We start from the raw sequence: 20,144 nt of genomic DNA, 5'->3' as shown, positions 1-20,144 counted from the left end.
CCTAAAATAAAATTAGTTTTAGTCCCCGAAATTTTATGTATAAAATTTTGGTAACTAACCTGGAGATGATTATATATTTGAACTATTTCTTAGAGAAATTTAATTTTTAATTTAAAAACCTAATTTTCATACTGTTTTTAGTGATTTATTTATATTTTTAGGCCTTCCAGCAGTGGATAATAATTTTAATTTTTTAAAATAATTTTAACTTCCATGGTCTGGGAGTGTTACTAAGAGAATTTTGTTAATGGTGAGTGTGCCATTGCAAGAATTAAGTATCTCAATTATGAAAAATAAAACAGTTCCATAGTTAAGATACTGGTCTATACTACCAACATGAGAACTGTATAAGGAGACAGCTATCTGTTTGGCAATATTAAATGAATCCATTTTGAAATAAACATCGTGTTGCTCTGTCTTTTTAAAAAATACACATTCTGTACTTTCCTTTTTCAGTTAACATATTTTTAAAGATAACTGGATTTTTCATTTGATATAAGTAGTATATGTGCAAATAGGGAGCTATAGTTAAAATTTGTAATTTTTATGTGTGCAAATTATACTAGTGGTGTGTGCACGGCAGCATAGAAGACGATGCCTGGCCTTTCAAAGGAACCGGTGTAGAAGAGCATGGAGTCCTAAATGCGTTTGACTTAAAACGCAAAAAGCAAAAAACAAAAACAAAACCCACCTTCCTTATAGTTAATTTAGATTTAGTCGTTTTTCTCTTTTGTGTGATTAAGTATATTTATGATAAGAAAAAGCACCCACTTAAGTGGATTTTTACCTTCTATAATTATCTATTTACTTCACTTAATATTCCCACATTGTCCAGGAGGGTCATACTGTCATTTGCATTTCTGATATCTTGTCAATATTTAAAAAGTGTATTCACGCAACTCGAAAACCTGGAAAATAGTCCCCAAACATCTCTCCAGTGTCTTGTCTCTTCCTAGCCTGCAGACAGAGCAGGAAAAAAATGTTTTGAAGCTGCCTATTTTTCCACGTTCTCAAAAGAAAACGCTGCACAACCAGCAATCCTGCCTCTTCCATTTAACTCTAGCGGCTGTTTCTAGGGACGGAAGACGGAACAGGAAAGCACAGGAAAAGAGCCCCTTTCTAACAGGTCCGCGGACTCCGCGTCCCGCTCCGGCGCCATTGCCCCTCCGTGGACCCCACGAAGCTCTTTCAGAAAACGTCGGTTAACCGCGCCCCTCCCGCCAAACCACACTTCATTAGAAATTTAAAGTCGGCTCTCTTGAAGTTGACTGGGGAACCCCAAGCATTCGACCGAAAAGTCTGAGTCACCCTCTAACTCCACCATCAATTAGAAAACAATTATTGCTAATCGTCCTCCTCACGCAGCCAGCGACCTCGGCGGGCTCGCGCCCCGCGGTTCCGGTTTGGGAGCTGGCGGGGGCGGGAAGGAGGGGGTGGGGCGCTCTCCTCCACCCTCCCCCCTACACACACACCGTTCCCCTCCCCGCCCCCCTCGCCCCGCCGCGGCGTCTGACGTCCCGCGCGTCGGTTTGCGCGGAGCAGCGCGGGGAGCCAGGCCGGCCGCAGGCTGGGTAAGGCCGGACGGGTGCCCGGGAACGGCGGGCCCGGGGCGGGGAGGAGCGCCAGGCCGCGCAGGGCGGCGGGGTCGCGCCTCTCCCTCCGCGGTGGAAGCTCGGGAGCTGGCCCAGCCCGCGGCGCGTTCGCGGAGTGGGAGGGCCCCTGGACGCGGGCGTTAGCGGAAGGTAGCTTTAGGCTCCTTCGCCGCGGTGGGGCGGGGGGGCGGCAAGCACATCCTCGGTGCAGTGCAGGCCTCCTCGGCGGTTCCGCAGGGCTCGCTCGGGAGGTGGAGACGCGGGCCTCCCGGCCCACCCTTGACCCCCGCCCCGGCCCTCCCGCCGGGAGTTCAGGCCGGGTGCCTAGGGTGAGAGCAAAGTCCGACCCCCGTCAGTCCCCTGGACGAAAACATTGCTCCCCAGCGCCCTTAACCAAGTGGGTCTTTGAAAGGCGGCAAAGTAAACTTAAGCGTTTCTCTATTTAGGTGTGAAGAGAAAAAATGACACTCCAGTGGGTGGCAGTTGCAACCTTTCTTTATGCTGAAATAGGACTTATTTTAATCTTCTGCCTGCCTTTTATTCCTCCTCAGAGGTAGGAAACCTCCAAATCTTTACAATAAGTATACGTTTCAATAAGCACAGGAAGCATGATTAGCTCCTTACACTGTTTAGTGTGATACGGAAAAAGTTTTCTTAAGATTAAAAAGTTTTGAATGCTGATTATCTAAAAAGTGCTGTTTAAACTCACCAACTTTAGGAACTGTCTAATAATATTAAAGAAATCACTTTATATAAAACATTTTATTGTGTGTACAAACAAATTAGCCGTTTCCCTCACTTCTAAAAGGAAAAGGACCGCCCTTTTGGTTCTGTTGATTACAGATATGATAAAGCGTTGGTTGTACTTATAATACATGTCGTCATCAAACTTAACCTTGTTTATTGCCCTGAATTGGAACAGTGAACTAAAAAAAGGGAAATGGATAAATGAGGTAAGCAGCACGCATGGGTACAGAAATGTTTCATTGAGGCAGTGGAACAATGTAGGAGACGTTAAACCAGTAAATGATTCTTAGTGTTCTTATGTAACCCAAAGATAGTTTCATTTATGTTTACGGGTAATTTTACTACTTTTTTTCCATACACAGAATTAATATGTACCAAAGTGCTGAATATGGAAAGTACCACAACCATACATTAGCGTTAATTCCTTAGTAAAGACCTTCAAAGGTCTTTAAGTACAGTACTGAGTATTTAAATTGAAGCCTTGGCTCACTTTGCCCCTATAATAATACTAATATGGCTTGGTTTGAGGGCTGTGGGGGTGGCAGTTAGTGTAGTGGACACACAATGTAGCATTAGTTTCAGGTGTACAACCTAGTGATTCAACTTCTCTGTGGTTATGCCATACTCACCACAAGTGTACCTGCCATCTGGGGAGTTAGTTTTAGATCCAGAAAATTGATAATATGAATGGTGAAATGCACTTTTAATAAAAATGTTGCAACACCTTTGTTCATGCTCATGACATTAAAGAAAATCTTTCATAAATGAGATCATAGAGATAAATTCAATGAGATCGCATGACCGGAAAAGATTTATGAAAGTTTTTACTTTGGCTCAGGGCCCATGTGGTCTTTACACTTCTTAACTTGCTTCTTACCTACCTGCATTGCTACTCACTTCTGTCCTTGTCTATCAGCTATGCCTTGTCTTTCTTCCTTACTAAAGAAAAAATATTGAATCATGCGGTAAGAAGGAGCATTAGACATCATTTTTTTCCAACCCACTCATTCAATCGTCTGAGTAGTCTAAGGTCATCTTGCTGATCCATGGCAGACTCCAGACAAGAATCTGGCTTTCAGCCTTGTGCTTTTTCTGCGCTGCTGCTTATCCTGTTCGTTTGTTTCAAATCTCTGTAATGCCCTGTTAGCATTTTGGTAGTAGTTCCAACAAGAGAGTCCTATATTCGAGAAAAGGAAAGATGTTATTTATAAACATCTGATTTATAAATAAGGCCTAAGAATTTGCAAACACACACACACACACACACACACGTGTGTGTGTGTAGTCAATATTTTCTGCATGAAAATGGTCCATAGATTATGGATCTTTTTCTTCCTGCCAAATATAATTTTTTTCCTATACAAGTAGCTCTTTGATAGATATGTATGTAAATATACAAATTATTTATAGGCTCATGTACAAATATACATAAGAAAATGTGTGTGTATATATATATATATATATAAATAATGTGTATGTTTATGTATGTACAGAAATGAAAACAATTCACTTATAATTTGTCCTTATTGTATGTAAGGAAATGATACTCCAAGTATACTACTTGTATATATACTTTTAATCTTTTATATACATATCACCATATTGTCAAAGAAAAGACTTCAATGGTTATTTAATTTGACTATTACTCACGTAACCCATTGGTTAAAGACACATAGTTACAAGTCTGGCTGCCTGGGTGTATGTCCCAACTTTGCATGTTACTGTGTGACGGTGGGCAAATTATTTACCATCTCTGGCCAGTTTCCTCGTCTATAAAATACAGTTAATATTAGTACCAACCTCATATAGTGGTTGTGGTGATTAAATGAGCTAAAATTTGTAAAAGTGCTTAGAACCATAGTATTGTAATGACTGAATATATAATAGCTATTATCATTTCCTCCTTGAATTGAGTATAACTAGAAACTGCTAGTTCTTTTCTGTAGGAAGTCTTTTTTGTGTTTCCTTTTATACTGGCCCTTAAAATGTGAATTTGCATTGGGACGTAGATGAAGGCATTGCCAGTTATGTTCTCTTACTAGAAATATAAAAATTTTCATAATGAAAAATATGAATAGCATCTCTGAACTTGGAAGTATAGAGGCATCTGTATCAGTCTCCCTCTCCTCATCAACTTCAAGTTGTTACTTAGGGCTGTTTTCCAAACTTATTAGTTAATAATTTGTTGTAGTCTTAAAACATTTTAAAGTTGTGTTTGAAGTTTTATTAGGTGCTTATTACTTTTATGTCTCCTCGAATCTATTATTCATTTAAAATGCCCTCGTAGGGGTACCTGGGTGGCTCAGTGGGTTAAAGCCTCTGCTTTTGACTCAGGTCATGATCCCAGTGTCCTGGGATTGAGCCCCACGTTGGATTCTCTGCCCAGCAGGGAGCCTGCTTCCCTTCCTCTCTCTCTGCCTGCCTCTCTGCCTACTTGTGATCTCTGTGTCAAATAAATAAATACAATCTTTAAAATAAAATAAAATGCCCTTGTAAAAAATAAGTATGTAAATAAATAAATAATAAAATACATAAAATAAAATGCCCTTGTACTGGGACACCTGGGTCACTCAGTCAGTTAAGTGTCCGACTCTGGATTTCAGCTAGGTCAGGATCTCAGAGTCTTTAGATTGAACCCCACATTGGGCTCCACACTGGGTGTGGAGCCTGCTTTGCCCTCTTCACCTCCCCCTGCTCACACACATGTGTGTTCACACTCTCTTTCTCTAAACAAATAAATAAAATAAAATGCCCTTTTACAAAATTTGTTACCTTTCCAGTTGTGTAGTGGATTGCTTTGTCATTCTTTGTCATTTGTAATCCATTTTACCTCTGTGTCTTTGCTTGTGCTGTTTAAACCTTCTAGACTATTTTTTTCCCCATTTCGTTTCCTCTGAGTTCACATCTTGATCTAGGTAATAATTACATGAGTATATACATACATAAAAATTTGTAAACCTATTTAAGATTTTTGTAACTCATATATGAAATGTCTCAGTGATTTTTTAATTCCTTTGTTATAAAAATAGAAAAATTCTTTTACTTGGAGTAGATGTTAGAAATGTATTATGTAAAAATATATAGTGCAGAGTTGGACTCCCTTTCCTGAAATGTTGGTGATTATTACACTAGTAGGTCTTTGTTATTTCTGAGTTATTACCCAGATTAGCAAAAAGATAAAAAGTGATAACTTCTATCAGCGATATAACACGTTACTGTAAGAATTCATGTATCTTTACTTTAAAAGTTATTTTTTGCTGTAGAATGTTTAAACCAAGACAGAAAATAATGTCAGATTATCATTCAGCTTGAAAGAGTTGTTCTTTATTTCATGAGACATCTTATGTCATCTCAGAAAATTGCTATTTCTCTGATATGACATAAAAAATTAAATTTCTATAATTCTTTTCATTTACTATGCAGTTACCAAAATGTTAATTGAATATTTGCAAAGCATTTCAAAATCTTTTGATTTTTTTAATGCCTTGAGTAATTGTATTGCTTTACAGATGGCAGAAGATTTTTTCATTTACTGTCTGGGGTAAAATTGCAACTTTCTGGAACAAGGCTTTCCTTACTATTATAGTCCTATTGATTGTTCTGTTTCTAGGTAAGTACTGGATTCCTTTTTTGATTAGGCTTAACTCTAGAGCTTTTTTTAATTAATGAATTCATGGAGTTTTCAATTAGGTTGATGTTGCTATTGATGTAAAGTAGGTTATACAGGACTCATCTTGGGATAACCACCACGTCTAACTCCATTTTATGAGCAAATGTTTCCTATGTTCCATACCACCAGCCTCTGAAATGAATTTCTTTTTATAAAACTGGGAACAACGAGGAGGTATGAGTAGGCGATTGTGTCAGGATGTGTGAATGGGTTCATGCCTCATTTCAAAATGTCAGTATTTGTCCCAGGGTATGCTCTTGTTATCAAGTAAATCTCCAGCTTTGTAAGAAATAACACTAAACAACTAAAGGACAATAAGAAAAATGGGTCCCAACTCTGCCACCAGCTAACTAAAATGCCTTTTGGAATGGCATTTCATCTCTCTGGTCTTGGTTTATCCATTTGCATGCAAAGAGAAAAGGCGATCACTTCTGCAGCTCCTTCTGACTGTAGTATTGTAATTTTTTTTTTTTTTTTGAGTTGTCTCTACACACAATGTGGGGCTCTGACTCATGACCCTAGTGAAGATTTGCACACTCTACCGACAGAGCTAGCCAGGTGCACCTGTAGTATTGTGTTCTTTTAACTCTAAAATTATCATAAGAAGTTTGACTGAAAACTACCACATATCCATAAAAAGAAGGAAAGCCGGAGTACAAGGGTTTTTTGGTTACATATATCAGAAACCAACTGGAGCTAACTTGAGCAAGAAAGGGGAACTAATAATAAAATACAGAGTTGTTTTAGAGCAGCTCAGAGAAGGAAGAAAGCCAAATTCCAGGAAGAGACTTGTCCTAGAAACTGAAGTGTCCTTTTCACGTCCCTGCATTACTCCATGGGTCTTCATTCATCCTCATCCCATATAGCTATGGGCACCATATAGCTGAAAAATGTCATCACTCTGGCCATGTACAAGGATTAGTAGCCATTTCTGAATATCAATTCCAATTATAAGGAAAATAAATGAGCCAGCTAGTACTAGGTATCCAACCTTTGTTTGGTAAGCTATGGCCAGGGGGAGGAGTCACAAAGCAGAACCATGACCTCTAGCTAGAACCTACATCCATGGGCAGAGTGGGTAATCAATTCTCAGACAATAGCAACATCATGGATGATTAATACAGGACCTTTGACCTTGGATGGTAAAGGCAGCCAGATAGGGATCTATGCTTTAAGCCTCAGTGTTTCCATCTCAGAATAGGGTAATCACATCTCCTCCACTGAGGTATTCAAAGGTTTAAATGCAGTAGTGAATGTAAAATACACAATCCAGTGTTCTTGTGCACCGGAATGACAATGGTGTAAATTGTGGAAAACCAGTAGATTACTCAAGTTTCATTTTTATTTTACTTTGAAATTTATTTCATTTTTCATGTTGATTTTTTCTCTAATAACCTAATCATTACAAGGTGATCATGTTTCTGGAGCCAGAACTAACTGAAAGTGTGTGTGTATGTGTGTTTTAAGGGGTGGGAATAGGCAGAAAGAAGCAGGAAACCCAGGAATATGTTTAGTATCAGCAGAAACGCATCCCAAGAATTTCAAAGATTCCATGAGTGATCCAAAAAGAAAAAGAAAAAAAAAGCTGTCCCCATGTGGTTTCTAGAAAACTGACCACATATCATACCCCGCGTGCATGGTTGGTTGCCCCTGTATCATTTTTCATTTTTCAGACATAGTTTTCTTGTTTTCAAACAGGTGATTTTATTCCCTAGTTGGGTTTGTATATCCATTTATCTTTATAAACTTCTTTTATATATATATATATATATATATATTTTATTTATTCATTTGAAAGACAGAGATCACAGGTAGGCAGAGAAGCAGTCAGGGAGAGAGGAAAGAAAGCAGGCTCCCCACTGAGCAGAGAGCCCAACATGGGCTCGATCCCAGGACCCTGAGGTCGTGACCTGAGCTGAAGGCAGAGGCTTTAACCCACCGAGCCACCCAGGCGCCCCAATAAACTTCTTTGATGTTATTGGTTAATCTTCAGCATTTCTGCATAATGGATCCAGGAATATTACTTTTATTTAAAAGCCAAAGAAGCTGAATAACAAGTATAAGGATCCTTCATATTTCTATGTAGTTTAGCTTGCCTGTTTAGAATAACTCATAAATACTATTGTGTTTGGGGTTTCTTTTTTTAGTTGTTTCATAGTGGTTGGTATGCTTTTACTATATTATCATGGAAATCTGAGAAATGTAAAAGAGAAAATAGACATTAAGTTCAAGAAAAATTTTTAAAGATAATTTAAAAGACTGGGGTACCTGGGAGGCTCAGTCAGTTAAGCTTTACTTCAACTCAGGTCATGATCTCAGAGTCCTGGGTTCAAGCCCCATGTCTGCCATGGGGCTACGGGCTCAGTGTGAAGTCTCCTTCTCCCTCTGCTCTTCCACCTCCTCATGCACGTGCTTTATCTCTCTCAAATAAGTAAATAAAATCTTTTTTTTAAAAAGACTATTTCATATATCTCTATGCAAATAAATGTGAATACCTAGATGAAATGAATAATTTTGTAGAGAAATATAACTATCAGATGAATTCTAGTAGATACAGAAAATTTAAACAGACCAATTTTCCACAGAATTACAGAAAGTTATTTTAAAAAAAAGAAAGCTACTCCCATCAGAAAAGAATAAAACCAGATAGCTTTGCAAGAAATTCTACCACTTTGAAAAAATAGGCATTACTCATGCTGCTTAAACTGTTCCAGAATTTATAAAGCTAGAAAAAAGCCAACTCTCTAATTGCAAAAAAAAAAAAAAAAAAAATTAAACCAAATATAAGACTGGTAACATATACCACAGAGGAAAAAATGTTCACAGCAGTTTTAGTCATAATAGCCAAAAAGGGGAAACAGTCCAAATGTCTTCAAGTGACGAATGGATAAACCAAATGCAGTATATCTGCACAATGGAATGTTATTCAGCCATAAAAAATAATGGCATACTGCTATGTGGTACAACGCAGATGAACTTTGAAAACATGCCAAGTGAAGGAAGCCAGATGCACAAAATGCACAAGTTAATGATTGCTTTTGTATTGGATGTCCAGAATAGGCAAATCCATGGAGAAAGAAAGTAGATTGGCAGTTGCTAAGAGATAGGGGAGGGGCAGAATGGGAATGGGGTTTTGAGGGGGTTGATGAAAATATTCAAAAATCAGTGGTGGTGTTCATGCAACTTTGTGAATATACTCAAACCCACTGAATTATATGCTTTAAAGGGATAAGCTTTAAGATACATGAGTTATAACTCAACAAAGCTGCTTTAAAGATAATTAAATAGGGATAGCTTGGTGGCTCAGTCAGTTGGGCATCTGTCTTCAGCTCAGCTCATGATCTCAGGGTCCTGAGCTTGGGTCTCATGTTGGGCTCCTTGCTCAGTGGGGAGTCTGCTTCTCCTTTTCCCTCTGCCCTTTCCCCCTTTTGTGCTCTCTCTTATGTGCTCGCTCTCTCAAGTAAATAAATAAAATCTTTAAAAACTAAAATAATTGTTTAACTGGCCTCAGTTTCTAACTGGAATCTCTTTCCTATAGCAGTAACTCTTTTCTAAGTGTGCTGATGGCAACATGAAAGAAGCAGTCTGACTTGTTTGTCCCCCTGGTTTTTGAGACACATAAGGAGCAGATAAGTTACCTAGGACCTGCAAGATCCAATGACTTAAGAATGCACTAAATATAGATATGAATAAGCTGAAATCTGTTTTCCATTAGAAAGAAATAGATCCCCTATACCTCTGAGAATTAATAGAACTGAATGCATCAGAAGTGCAGCTCTCTGAATGTTTCCAGTAGCAGATGCCATCCATGTGCCCATTGGGGGAGCATATGCCCCCATAGGTCAAATTCCATTTTAACCTATGCCAGTGGAAATCTCAGTGTAATGCAATATTTCTAAAATCTCAGTAAAGTTATATTAGTATTACTAGTATGAATTATTAATAGCATTTTAATAATAATGTTACTTTAATATTATTACCTTAAATAACTTAATATTATTTTAATAATTACCATAACAATTTGATAGTATTGAAGGAATAATACAATAAAATGCTAGTAGAGTCAGGAAAATATATAACCTCTTAGAATTGATTGGAATGGGAGGTGACCTATATGCTACTGTCAGTAGGTTGGATTTTACTCAACCTATTAGGGATTGAAAGAGTGAAAGATAACAGTTTGCAGTGTAGCTAGAGATTACAGACAGTACAGTGATAATAAGTCCTAGATAAAGTGTTTTTAAAAAATCCTCTTCCAGTCAAAATTCCTACTAACATCCATTTACAGAGCATCTCTTTTGAGTATGGTGCCCTCCCAGGGATGGATAGTAGAGGAAAAGACAAAAAGAGGGCCCATACCAAAAGTCTATTATTGAAAAGTCCATTCAATTGTTCTGAAACTGCTTTCCATTTTAATAATAATTTGATATTATTAAAAGCCTAAAGTAATGTTTTCTCTTTTTCTCTAATAGATGCTGTGAGAGAAGTAAGGAAATATTCCTCATCACCTGCCATTGAGAAAGGCTTAACCACCAGACCTGGAGCCTATGAACATGCACAGATGAAACTTTTTAGGTCTCAAAGAAATCTTTACATTTCTGGATTCTCATTATTTTTTTGGCTGTAAGTTTTTAAAAAAGCACAATTTTAAAACATGATTTGTGTTTCCCTTCCTCATTTTTCCTACCTATACCATACTTTTTTTTTTCCTGTGCTGTTTAGTATACTAACATCTTCACAAAATGATGCAGATGAAATACCCAAATAATAGTCATTATGGCTTATAGGTTTGCTGGGTCCAAAAGGCCTTGCATGATCTGGCCCCTGCTTGTCTCTGGAGCCTTGTCGCTCACTGTTCTCGGACATTCACACCACATTCCACCCACCCTGAGCTTCAACTGTTCACGCATTCAATCTTGCAGCAAATATTTATTGACTCGCTATTGTTTACCTGACTCCTTCCTACTTCAGGATCTTCACACCCGGTTTAACCTCTGCCAGAGCATTCCCTTCTTTCCCTGGCTACCTTTCTATTCATCCTTCACACCCTTTCAAGGAGAATTTGTTTGTGACCCTCACCTCCTCCAAAGCATGCTTCCATGGAATGTATCTGTATATGTATATTTTTCTGAGGATCACTCATGTTTGCAGTTAAATACTGTTTTAACTCTTTCTTCCCCAACTAGAACCTAAGCTCCTTGAAGGACTCTGTCTCACTTCCTGCTGTGTCTCCAGTATCCAGCATGTGCTTAACACTTAGCAATTCCGAACACTTAGCCAAGGAAATACCTGTTGAATGAATATTTGAAGATACTAATTTCTAACAATGGAAGTTACCCATAAACTGATATGAATGAGCAGTTTTTAGGCTTGGCCAGCCTCATACAATGCTCTTTAAATAGCAAATATTAAAGTGGTAAGGGGGAAAAAAATAAAATGAACAAAATGACCTCTCTTAGTGGCCCTGCCACACTGTCTGAAATTGTTTCTTCTCCTCCTGGCCAAACACCTATAGGAAAAAGATGATTAAATTAACAAGTACTGCTGAACCTATCTTCCAAGTGCTAGTCTTATAACAAAGATTCCAAAGGAATGAGATACAGGCTTGTTTTGACAGAAAGACTTTAAAAAAAAAAAAAAAAAAAAAAGGAGAGAAAGAAAGAACATATGTATACATGTCCTCCCTAAACATTATCTCCCTCCACCTTACCCATACCTAAAAGGGAATCATTTGACAGTGACTGTTTATCTTAAATCCGAGCTTCTAATGATTAGTTACTTATACAGTACTCCGATGCTTTTGTTCGTTTAGAGTGTTGAGACGTCTGGTTATCCTTATTACTCAGCTGGCGAAAGAACTGTCAAACAAAGGAGTACTTAAAACTCAAGCAGAAAATACTAATGAGGCTGCCAAAAAATTCATGGAAGAGAATGAAAGACTAAAACGGGTATTTAAATTTGCTTTTTAAAAATGTGTGTAAATGTTGTTAGTTTTCCCAAGGGGTATTATTTTTCAGTATCAAAAAGAGTATTTTTGTAATTTGTAAGCAAAAATAACCATAAGTAACAATATTGTTCTATGAAATGATTGTTTCAGAGTGTCTTACTCTCCTTTACATTTGTTTGTTCTCGGTTTCCCTCAGTAGTAGAATGCCATTGAACCTATTTCCTATGATTAAAAGAAAAAACAGTATTCTGGGAATATGGATTTTAATTCCTTCATTACCATTAATTTTACTTTATAACTAAAGCAAACCTTTTAAGGCTCTATGTTTCCATTTTCTTTTCAGTTAAATTATTTTTTAAATAATTTTTAAGCCTGATTTTTAAATTTTTTTTGTTTTCTTTTAAATGTTTATGTAGGGAGCAGTAGAAAGTAGTTAATGCTAGACTGATTATATTATTTTTAATATAATTTATATTTATATTTTATATTTAAAGTCTTTAATTTGGCTGTGCTGCTGATAGTCCTTCCTTGAGAACCCTATGCAGTAATTCCCCTGCCAATCAAGCATAGTGAGTATTAGGAACTGATGTTTTCTCTGTTAAATAAAAAGAACAAGTGTGAAAATGATAGCCACAGAATTATTTTATTTTCTTCTTAAATGTAAAATTTAGGGATAAGATGTCAGAGCTTGAGTATTTGGTGTTCATGTTAAGCCCCATAAGTTTTGCTAATTCTACTTCTTAAAACAAAGTATCAGTGGAACCATTCAGAAGTGAAATACATTTTCTTAAAAACATTCCTAAAATAGTACAATAAAATGATTTTCCTATTAGAAATTAATGAAATGCAAATAGTCAATTATGTATTATTCTACATTATATTTATATTAAAAGTATTGAGTTTAATAGGAATTAAAATACCTTAGTCTTAGAGCCTAGCCTCTTATAGAAATTAATTAGCCAATACATAATATAATAGAAGTCTTTCCAGAAACCTATTAAATAAGGCAAACCTCATTGCACAAAAAATTGTGTTTGATGCTATGGTATAATGGTCATCTATTCAGAACCCATGTTTTATTTATAATGATGCCTTCCTTATTTCCCAGTACAGCAAAAAAGTAAAGAAATACCTTTTTTCATATAAAACACCATTCAAAAATGTTTCTTTGGGGTATTGTAAAATAAAGAACCACTCTATTTTTTACTTCGTTTTGTTTTGTTTTGTTTTGAAAAGGCATTGATCTATAGATGCTATAAAAATTTCCTTTTGTAGTAAATATAGCTCCTGGTATTTCTGTGTTCAAAGTCATTTCTGCTTTTTTGTAAAAAAAAAAAAAAAGCAAAATCAGCCTCATTTTGTACCTCAATATTACTTGTTTCATTTTCTGTCCTTTCATCTTATTTCAAAATGGTGAAAGTAAAAACAAAACCCTTAAAGCTTTGATTAATACATGATGGCTAAACTCAAAAGCACCCAGCCTTGTATTTGTAAACTTATTGTGTACCTATCTTGATTTAAAATTATGCCTATCATGTTAGAGTAATGAGTTCTAATTACTAACGGAACACAGATTTTTCCTCTTATTCTTTAGTTGTTTTCCTTTTACTCATCAGCTTTAAGAAAATTGAAAGTATTTTTGTAAACTTCTGGTACTATTATTTTTTTCAAATATACCATAATTAACATATCTAAATTCATCTTGTCCTTCAAAAAAAGTACCTTCCTCAGAACAATTTTGGCACTTTTCTTTTAGTATTGTTTTCACAAGTTACCCTTGCAAGGAAATTTATTTCATGCCTACTGATTCTTTGATTCCTCCACAATTTCTCTCTCTCTCTTTTTTTTAAATGTTTGTTTTATTCTTCCCCTTTGATTCCATGCTGTCCTGGTTCTCTGCTTCCTATATTGATTGGAAGGTCCCAGTCATTGGCCCCAGATCATCAGAGACCCATAGATATGCCATGATAAAGCTAGCGCACAGTAAAGAGAAAGATCATGAGCTACACATTAATACTGTCAGTGCCCAAAAGTGTACTGACTGACCAAGAAAAGCCAGAGGTCAGAATATCAAAGATCACTTCTGTTTTGAGATATTTCATATAGATTTTGAAATATTAGCTATGGAAACAACTCTTTATTCTCTGTCAGAGACACCTTACCTAATGGAAAGCACTTTTACTGTGAGATCCAAGAAACTTAGTCCTAACTCTAATAAAAGTGATTAGCATTGTGATCTAGGGCAAGTCACCTCATATGTTCTCATGTCCAAGGTTATAAATAATAGCTAACACTATGCCAGGTATTGCTTCAAATCCTTCACGGTAAGGTATTAACTCTTAATTCTTGCAACAACCCCATGAGGTTGGTACTGTTATTATCTGTTTTTATATATGAGGAAATGGAAGCACAGGAAGGTTAAGTGACTTGCACAGAACCATTCAACTAATTAATGGCAGAACTAAGATTTGAATTCAAGCAGCCTGGCTCTAGAATCCATACTCTTAACCACATTTTTTGGTGCCCTTTGTATGCTGTCTTACAAAATGACTTGTAGATGCTGCCTGAGACCCCTGTCTGTTTGGATACTCAATTAATGAAATAATTATGGAAGACCAATCAGCTTTTAATTCAACTGCTTTAAAATAACAACAGTGATGGAGCTTTACTTCTTACCAGTTTTGTTTTGTTTTTTTCCCGGCCACTCGCCACTATGGTATAAGGTGGGTGGAACAGGGAACACATGCATTATTGTAACTAGTAACTAGCTATTGAATTTCAGTTCCAGGGCTCTTGGTCTTTCTCCAGCATCAAGTCACACATAATAAATCTGGACAAGTTTGCAGGTGCAATAATGAAAGGTTATTTACAAGACCCAACACAAATCCAACTTTTCCAAGTCAATGGCATAATAATTCAAGCAGTCAGTATAAACATTCCTGCAACTCAGAGGTTCTCTTCCAATTTGGGTAATCACTGGAGACTGTGTGAACTGAATTCAGTGAAGTAACAGCTGGATTATTTTGAACTTGACGTGGGCAACAAATTTATAGAGTTAATGGGAAAAAAACTTGTTTCTTTCTACTCTTTTTTTAAATTTTGAAGATAAGAGGCTCTTAAGCTTAAGGATGTATTTCAGTGTTTGTCTCCTAAAAAAATTCTTTGCGGTCATATATTCATGAGAGCTTTAATTCCTCCTTCTAAGCTGCCTAAACTGTATTATAACAAGATAGAAGATAGAACTGTATTTGATCTTACATTACAGTTTTTATGCTCTTGTGTCCCCCTTTCCACTAGAGTTACATGAGAGCAGAGACCATGTTTCTCTTACATTTTTTCCCTTATATCACCTAATTATAAAAATTGTAATATATTTACATGTAGCCCATGCTCAGTAGAACTTTGTGAGTTTTGTTTATTGGATATACCACTTACATTAGAAAAGGAATCACCCGGCAGTAGAAATTATTTTCTGTCACTTTGTTCAAAATTGTCCTGAGCTGTGTTTTTTATTTGACTATAGAAACCATCAATATCAAGTTGCTTCCACTTTATTTACTCAGATAACCCATGTCAGTGTATACATATTTTTTTCCAAACATTAGTTTAATTTGCCTTTTGTGGTTACTTAAATATCTTAAAACTTCTCTAAGATAAGTAAGTTTCTTAATTCTGTTAACAATGATAGTTTCCTTTTAGGCCTACAGATTATGAAATTTTTACTTCATGGTATTTTTATTTTAGTCAAATATTTTACTATTCTGATCTTAATTTTTTTTGCCCAGAAAAGATGATCTACAGGGACACCTGGGTGGCTAAGTCAGTTAAGTGTCTGCCTTTGGCTCAGGTCATGATCCCGGGGTCCTGGAGTCAAGTCCTGTGTTAGGCTCCTTGCTCAGCAGGGAGCCTGCTTTTCCCTCTGCCTGCCATTCTTACTGCATGTGCTCTCGCGCACGCTTTCTCTCTCTCTCTCTCTCTCTCTCTGGAAAATAAAGTCTTTAAAAAAAAAAAAAAAGAAGATGATCTACCAACATACAAAAAACATTTTAAAAGCCCACACTGAGGGGCACCTAGAGGAGCTCAGTCAGTTAAGAATCTGCCTTTGGCTTTGGTCATGTTCTTACAGTCCTGGGATTGAGTTCGGCATCCGGCTGTCCACTCAGCATCGAATCTGCTTCTCTCTCTGCCTCTGTGATCCCTCTCCCTCTATGATTGTTTTTGTTCTGTCTAAAATAAATAAAATCTTTAACAACAGCAACCCAAAAAAGCCCACATAGATTTTAGAATATAAAAAATATTGTAAAAGATTAGCTGAATAAGATTAATTTGGGGACTATTCAATGACTATTCAGAATTAGGTAGAATATTCCAAGCATAGAGATAGCCCTATCATTATACACTTACCCATCCCCACCCTGACTTCTATTCCTTTTTTACAGATTGGTCTGCATAAAAATAGTCTGAGTAGACAGCTCTGCAATTGGAACATAATGGTTTACCAATTAATACCATCCTCACAACTGTTTTTTTCCTTAGATTTACATCACACATTTAATGGAGGAGGAGACATTCACATTACTTACCTAAATACTTTTTGAAAACATAATTTTAATTATAGCCCAACCAAAAACTCTCATTTTCATTTCAGAGATTTCAGCCTTACTGAGAAGAAATCTTTTCGTTTGCCAAATATCAAGTTTCTACCAGCAAAAGTACATTGTAGAAAATTATAGAATACTAAAAAGATAAAGAATCAAATAAAGACCAATAATCTTAAATATGTTATTCAGCCTACTTCCTGAAACAGTATGTGGTTATTGCAGTCTAAGCTTACTTCTTTCTATAACTCTCTTTTCGGATAGCTCTTGAAAAGCAATGCCAAGGAAGAGGAACACATTTTGGAAGCCGAAAATAAAAAACTAGTAGAAGAGCAGGAAAAACTGAAAACTGAATTAAAGAAGACTTCAGATGGTAACTTTGTGTGCATGTGCAGAAGTAGAAAGTGTAGCATGATATTTTATGCGGTTACACATCACTGTTTTCCCTAAAACAAAACTAATGGCTCAATGTTCTTCTGGCTAAAATAACCAAGAGTGACCTATTTACAAATTCCTGCTCAAATATGAAGATAAAACATGGTTTGGGCCAAGAGAAACATGCTCTGTTATACAGAAAAACATGTAGGTGTTTCAGATCTGTGTTGTAAATATAGATGTTCCTGCCTTAGCAGAAAAGCTATGTTCCTGAAAAGTTGCTTGTAAATACAGTTTTGGAAAATGAATGACATTTTGACATTTTTCCTTCATAGTATATCGCTGCTTTGAAAGAAGCAATCGCAGGGGGACAATTTTGATTACAGGAAAATATATTGCTTATCTCAAACCCTAATATTTCCTACCTGCCAGATATAAGGAATGCATTCCCTGAAAAGATACTGATTGTGTAGAGTAAGCAACAATCTGGAATTGTTGACAATTTGAATGGCTTATTCTAAAATACATTACAGTTCAGGACTTGGGAAGGCACCTATTTCTTCTATGTTTGTTGTTTTTGTTTTTGTTTTTTTTTTCTTAAAAAAAATTCTAATAGCATTTTCTTATTTGTCAAAGAAAAAATTCTTACTGCTTATAGCCACATAACACAGAAAAGTAGGTACCCCAAGTCCAGTGTCATCCCAAGAAACTCAAGAGTAAAAATCTGTGACTTGACCCTTGGACAACATCCTTTCATATAACAGATATTCCTTGATGTTGGCCAGACAGTGGCAGACTTCTCAGCCAGCCAGAGTTAAGGTAATGGATCAATGCATAGACCTTCTCCGATTTCAAATCTCTTCCACCACTTTATTTTGGAAGTAAATTGGAGAATGTTCAGTGACTGAATCAAGGATCTACTTTTAGACTATTTGTAAGTTTATACTTTTTAAAGAGATCTCAGCTTAAGAAAAGTTTTTTATAATATAACTTGCTTTATTGATTATCTATTTATCATATTTGGATAGAGGTTACTTCATCATGATATATTTGAATTTGATATGGAAAGCCCAAAGATAAAAGCTGATTCTGTAAAAACAAAAGTCCGTAGGATATTTCATATGATATAAAATTCTTTAATAGCTTTCTTACTTCTTATTTAAAGTGAAAAAAATGATTAGAAGCAGTAAGTTAAAAAATAAGTTACTCTTCTAGACAAGATAGTGCATTATGTGGTTGATGTAGTATAGTCCAAAATTCATTGCTGGTACTGTTGTCTCTTGTGTCATTACAAAAGATTTGGAACATGATCAAGAATTTTTCACACTTACATGAAAATAAATTTAGTAATCACCCACCTTCTACATTAGATGTTTAAGAAGAGAAGCAGTATTCTTTTTTTACCCAGCATAAAATATTGCTGCTAATCCTTTTGAAGACTGCAAGGGACCGTTTCCAAAGTACCTTTAATTAGTATAAAAAACTGTTTCAAAATCTTGCTTTCTTTTTTTCATACCTGTCATGGCATGGATTCCTCTTTTAATGTAAGAAGGGTGATACAAAAATAAAGACAACAACAAGTTGTTTGCCACATTACACCTTCCTTTTCCTTTGCCTTTCAAAAATCCCAACTTTAAGATATTTTGAGCTTTGACTTTAGAACTCTGAGATATAACTCTAAACCTAATATTATTTTAGTGTAATATAAAGAAACTCAGTATTTCTTTAACAGACAATTGAGATGTTTGGAATAGATGAACTCTTTGATAATATAGACATTGTGTTTATGATCTGATAGCAAGAGATACCAGCCTCTGTGTTTAAAGTGTAGACTACAAACCTTCTTTCAGAGTGAATCAGAGTTGAGGTAAAAGCAGATTTTACCTGTTTGAGTATGTCCTGTTAGGTTTCTGCAAGATGTGTAATATTTTATGAACACATTTTATGTACCCAAAATTATTATTTCACATAACAGTATTAGTGACCTTGAGAAGATCAAAGCTCCGTTTCTAAAAGAGATATATCTTTAGCTATGTTCTCCTGACATATTCCAGTCAATTTCATTAAGGCAAGGATTAAGAAATTACATAAATTAATAATGCAAGGGATTCAGATGAATTCAGTAGCACAATGCTTTGTGTTGTATATTACCATTCAAAAATCATCATTGATTTCTCAACATTGAAGATATTAAGACTGACAGTGCTTAAGAAATGTTTCAGAAAGTTCTTTTATATTTGAAAATTGAGTAGAAAAGCAGTGTGATTTCTCTCTTAATGGAGGCAAACAGAATATTTCAGTATGCATTTTTCTCACCCTTGGTGTTTGTTTAATCTAAGTGAAACATTTTCTCTGAAGTATATACTAGTGGAGATAGAGCATAAATACAAATGTTTATTTAAACTGGTTAACTTCAAGCTGGAAAAGCGGTGTTCTGAACCAAGGTATTAAGAACACTCTCTTAGTAGTGCCAAACACTCCCATCAGTTTTTAATCACCAACTCAGATTTGGACCAGAGTTAGTAAATTGTTGTGCTTCAGTGCAGTAATATGGCCCTGGTGATCCAAAAGAGAGTATGCATGTCCCAGAGCACCTCATTTATAGTCAAGACTAACCTAGTCAGGTGTAAGGACCTGATCTGTCATTTTTAATGATCTGTTTAACAATAACGCTGATACCCCAGTATGTGGAGTAATTGGGAAAGGGCACTGCCATGAAAAATAAGAACTTATCTCTGAAGATTTAAGAAGCTCACATAATAATAATAATAAAAGAACTCAGAACCTCTCATAATAAAAATAGATCTTGAATGAAGTGAAAAATCTTGTGATGTCCGAGGCAATTGACTTCAAAGGAGTCTCCCAGGATAACTCCTGGTTTTTATTCTTAAAAATAAATACTTTCTTGGCCTTTATGCTTATAAATAAATACTTTCTCAGTATATATTAACTAGAGGAGACATGTCCCATTCATTTATTGCCTGCATTCATGCAATGGTAAAAGTAGATAATGATTATAAAAGCGAGGGCACTGGCTGGCTCCATTGGAAGAGCCTGGGACTCTTGATTCAGGGTCGTGAGTTCGAGCCTGATGTGGAGTATAGAAATTTCTTAAATAAAACAAAGCAAAACAAAAACGTTTTTATAATAAATATGTTTTAATAAAACAATAATAATATGATATTTAGTGAAATAATAATATTTAATAAAAATTA

General features: G+C 35.9%; 1 protein-coding gene across 1 annotated transcript in view; it reads left to right on the top strand.

Moving 5' to 3' along the window:
- The first annotated feature begins 1,497 nt into the window (after window positions 1-1,497).
- LOC122904706 (B-cell receptor-associated protein 29) overlaps window positions 1,498-20,144 on the top strand; it is a 49,044-nt gene continuing 30,397 nt past the window's right edge. The window contains exons 1-6 of the mRNA XM_044245815.1: window positions 1,498-1,571; window positions 2,039-2,145; window positions 5,849-5,949; window positions 10,482-10,632; window positions 11,822-11,957; window positions 16,819-16,927. Of these exons, the coding sequence (XP_044101750.1) occupies window positions 2,054-2,145; window positions 5,849-5,949; window positions 10,482-10,632; window positions 11,822-11,957; window positions 16,819-16,927 (589 nt within the window). The 5' untranslated portion in view covers window positions 1,498-1,571; window positions 2,039-2,053. The remainder of the gene's footprint in view (window positions 1,572-2,038; window positions 2,146-5,848; window positions 5,950-10,481; window positions 10,633-11,821; window positions 11,958-16,818; window positions 16,928-20,144) is intronic.

This window comes from Neovison vison, chromosome 4 (genome assembly GCF_020171115.1).
Source record: "Neovison vison isolate M4711 chromosome 4, ASM_NN_V1, whole genome shotgun sequence".
NCBI classification, from domain to species: Eukaryota; Metazoa; Chordata; class Mammalia; order Carnivora; family Mustelidae; genus Neogale; species Neogale vison.
This window is presented reverse-complemented; position numbering and strand designations above follow the sequence as displayed.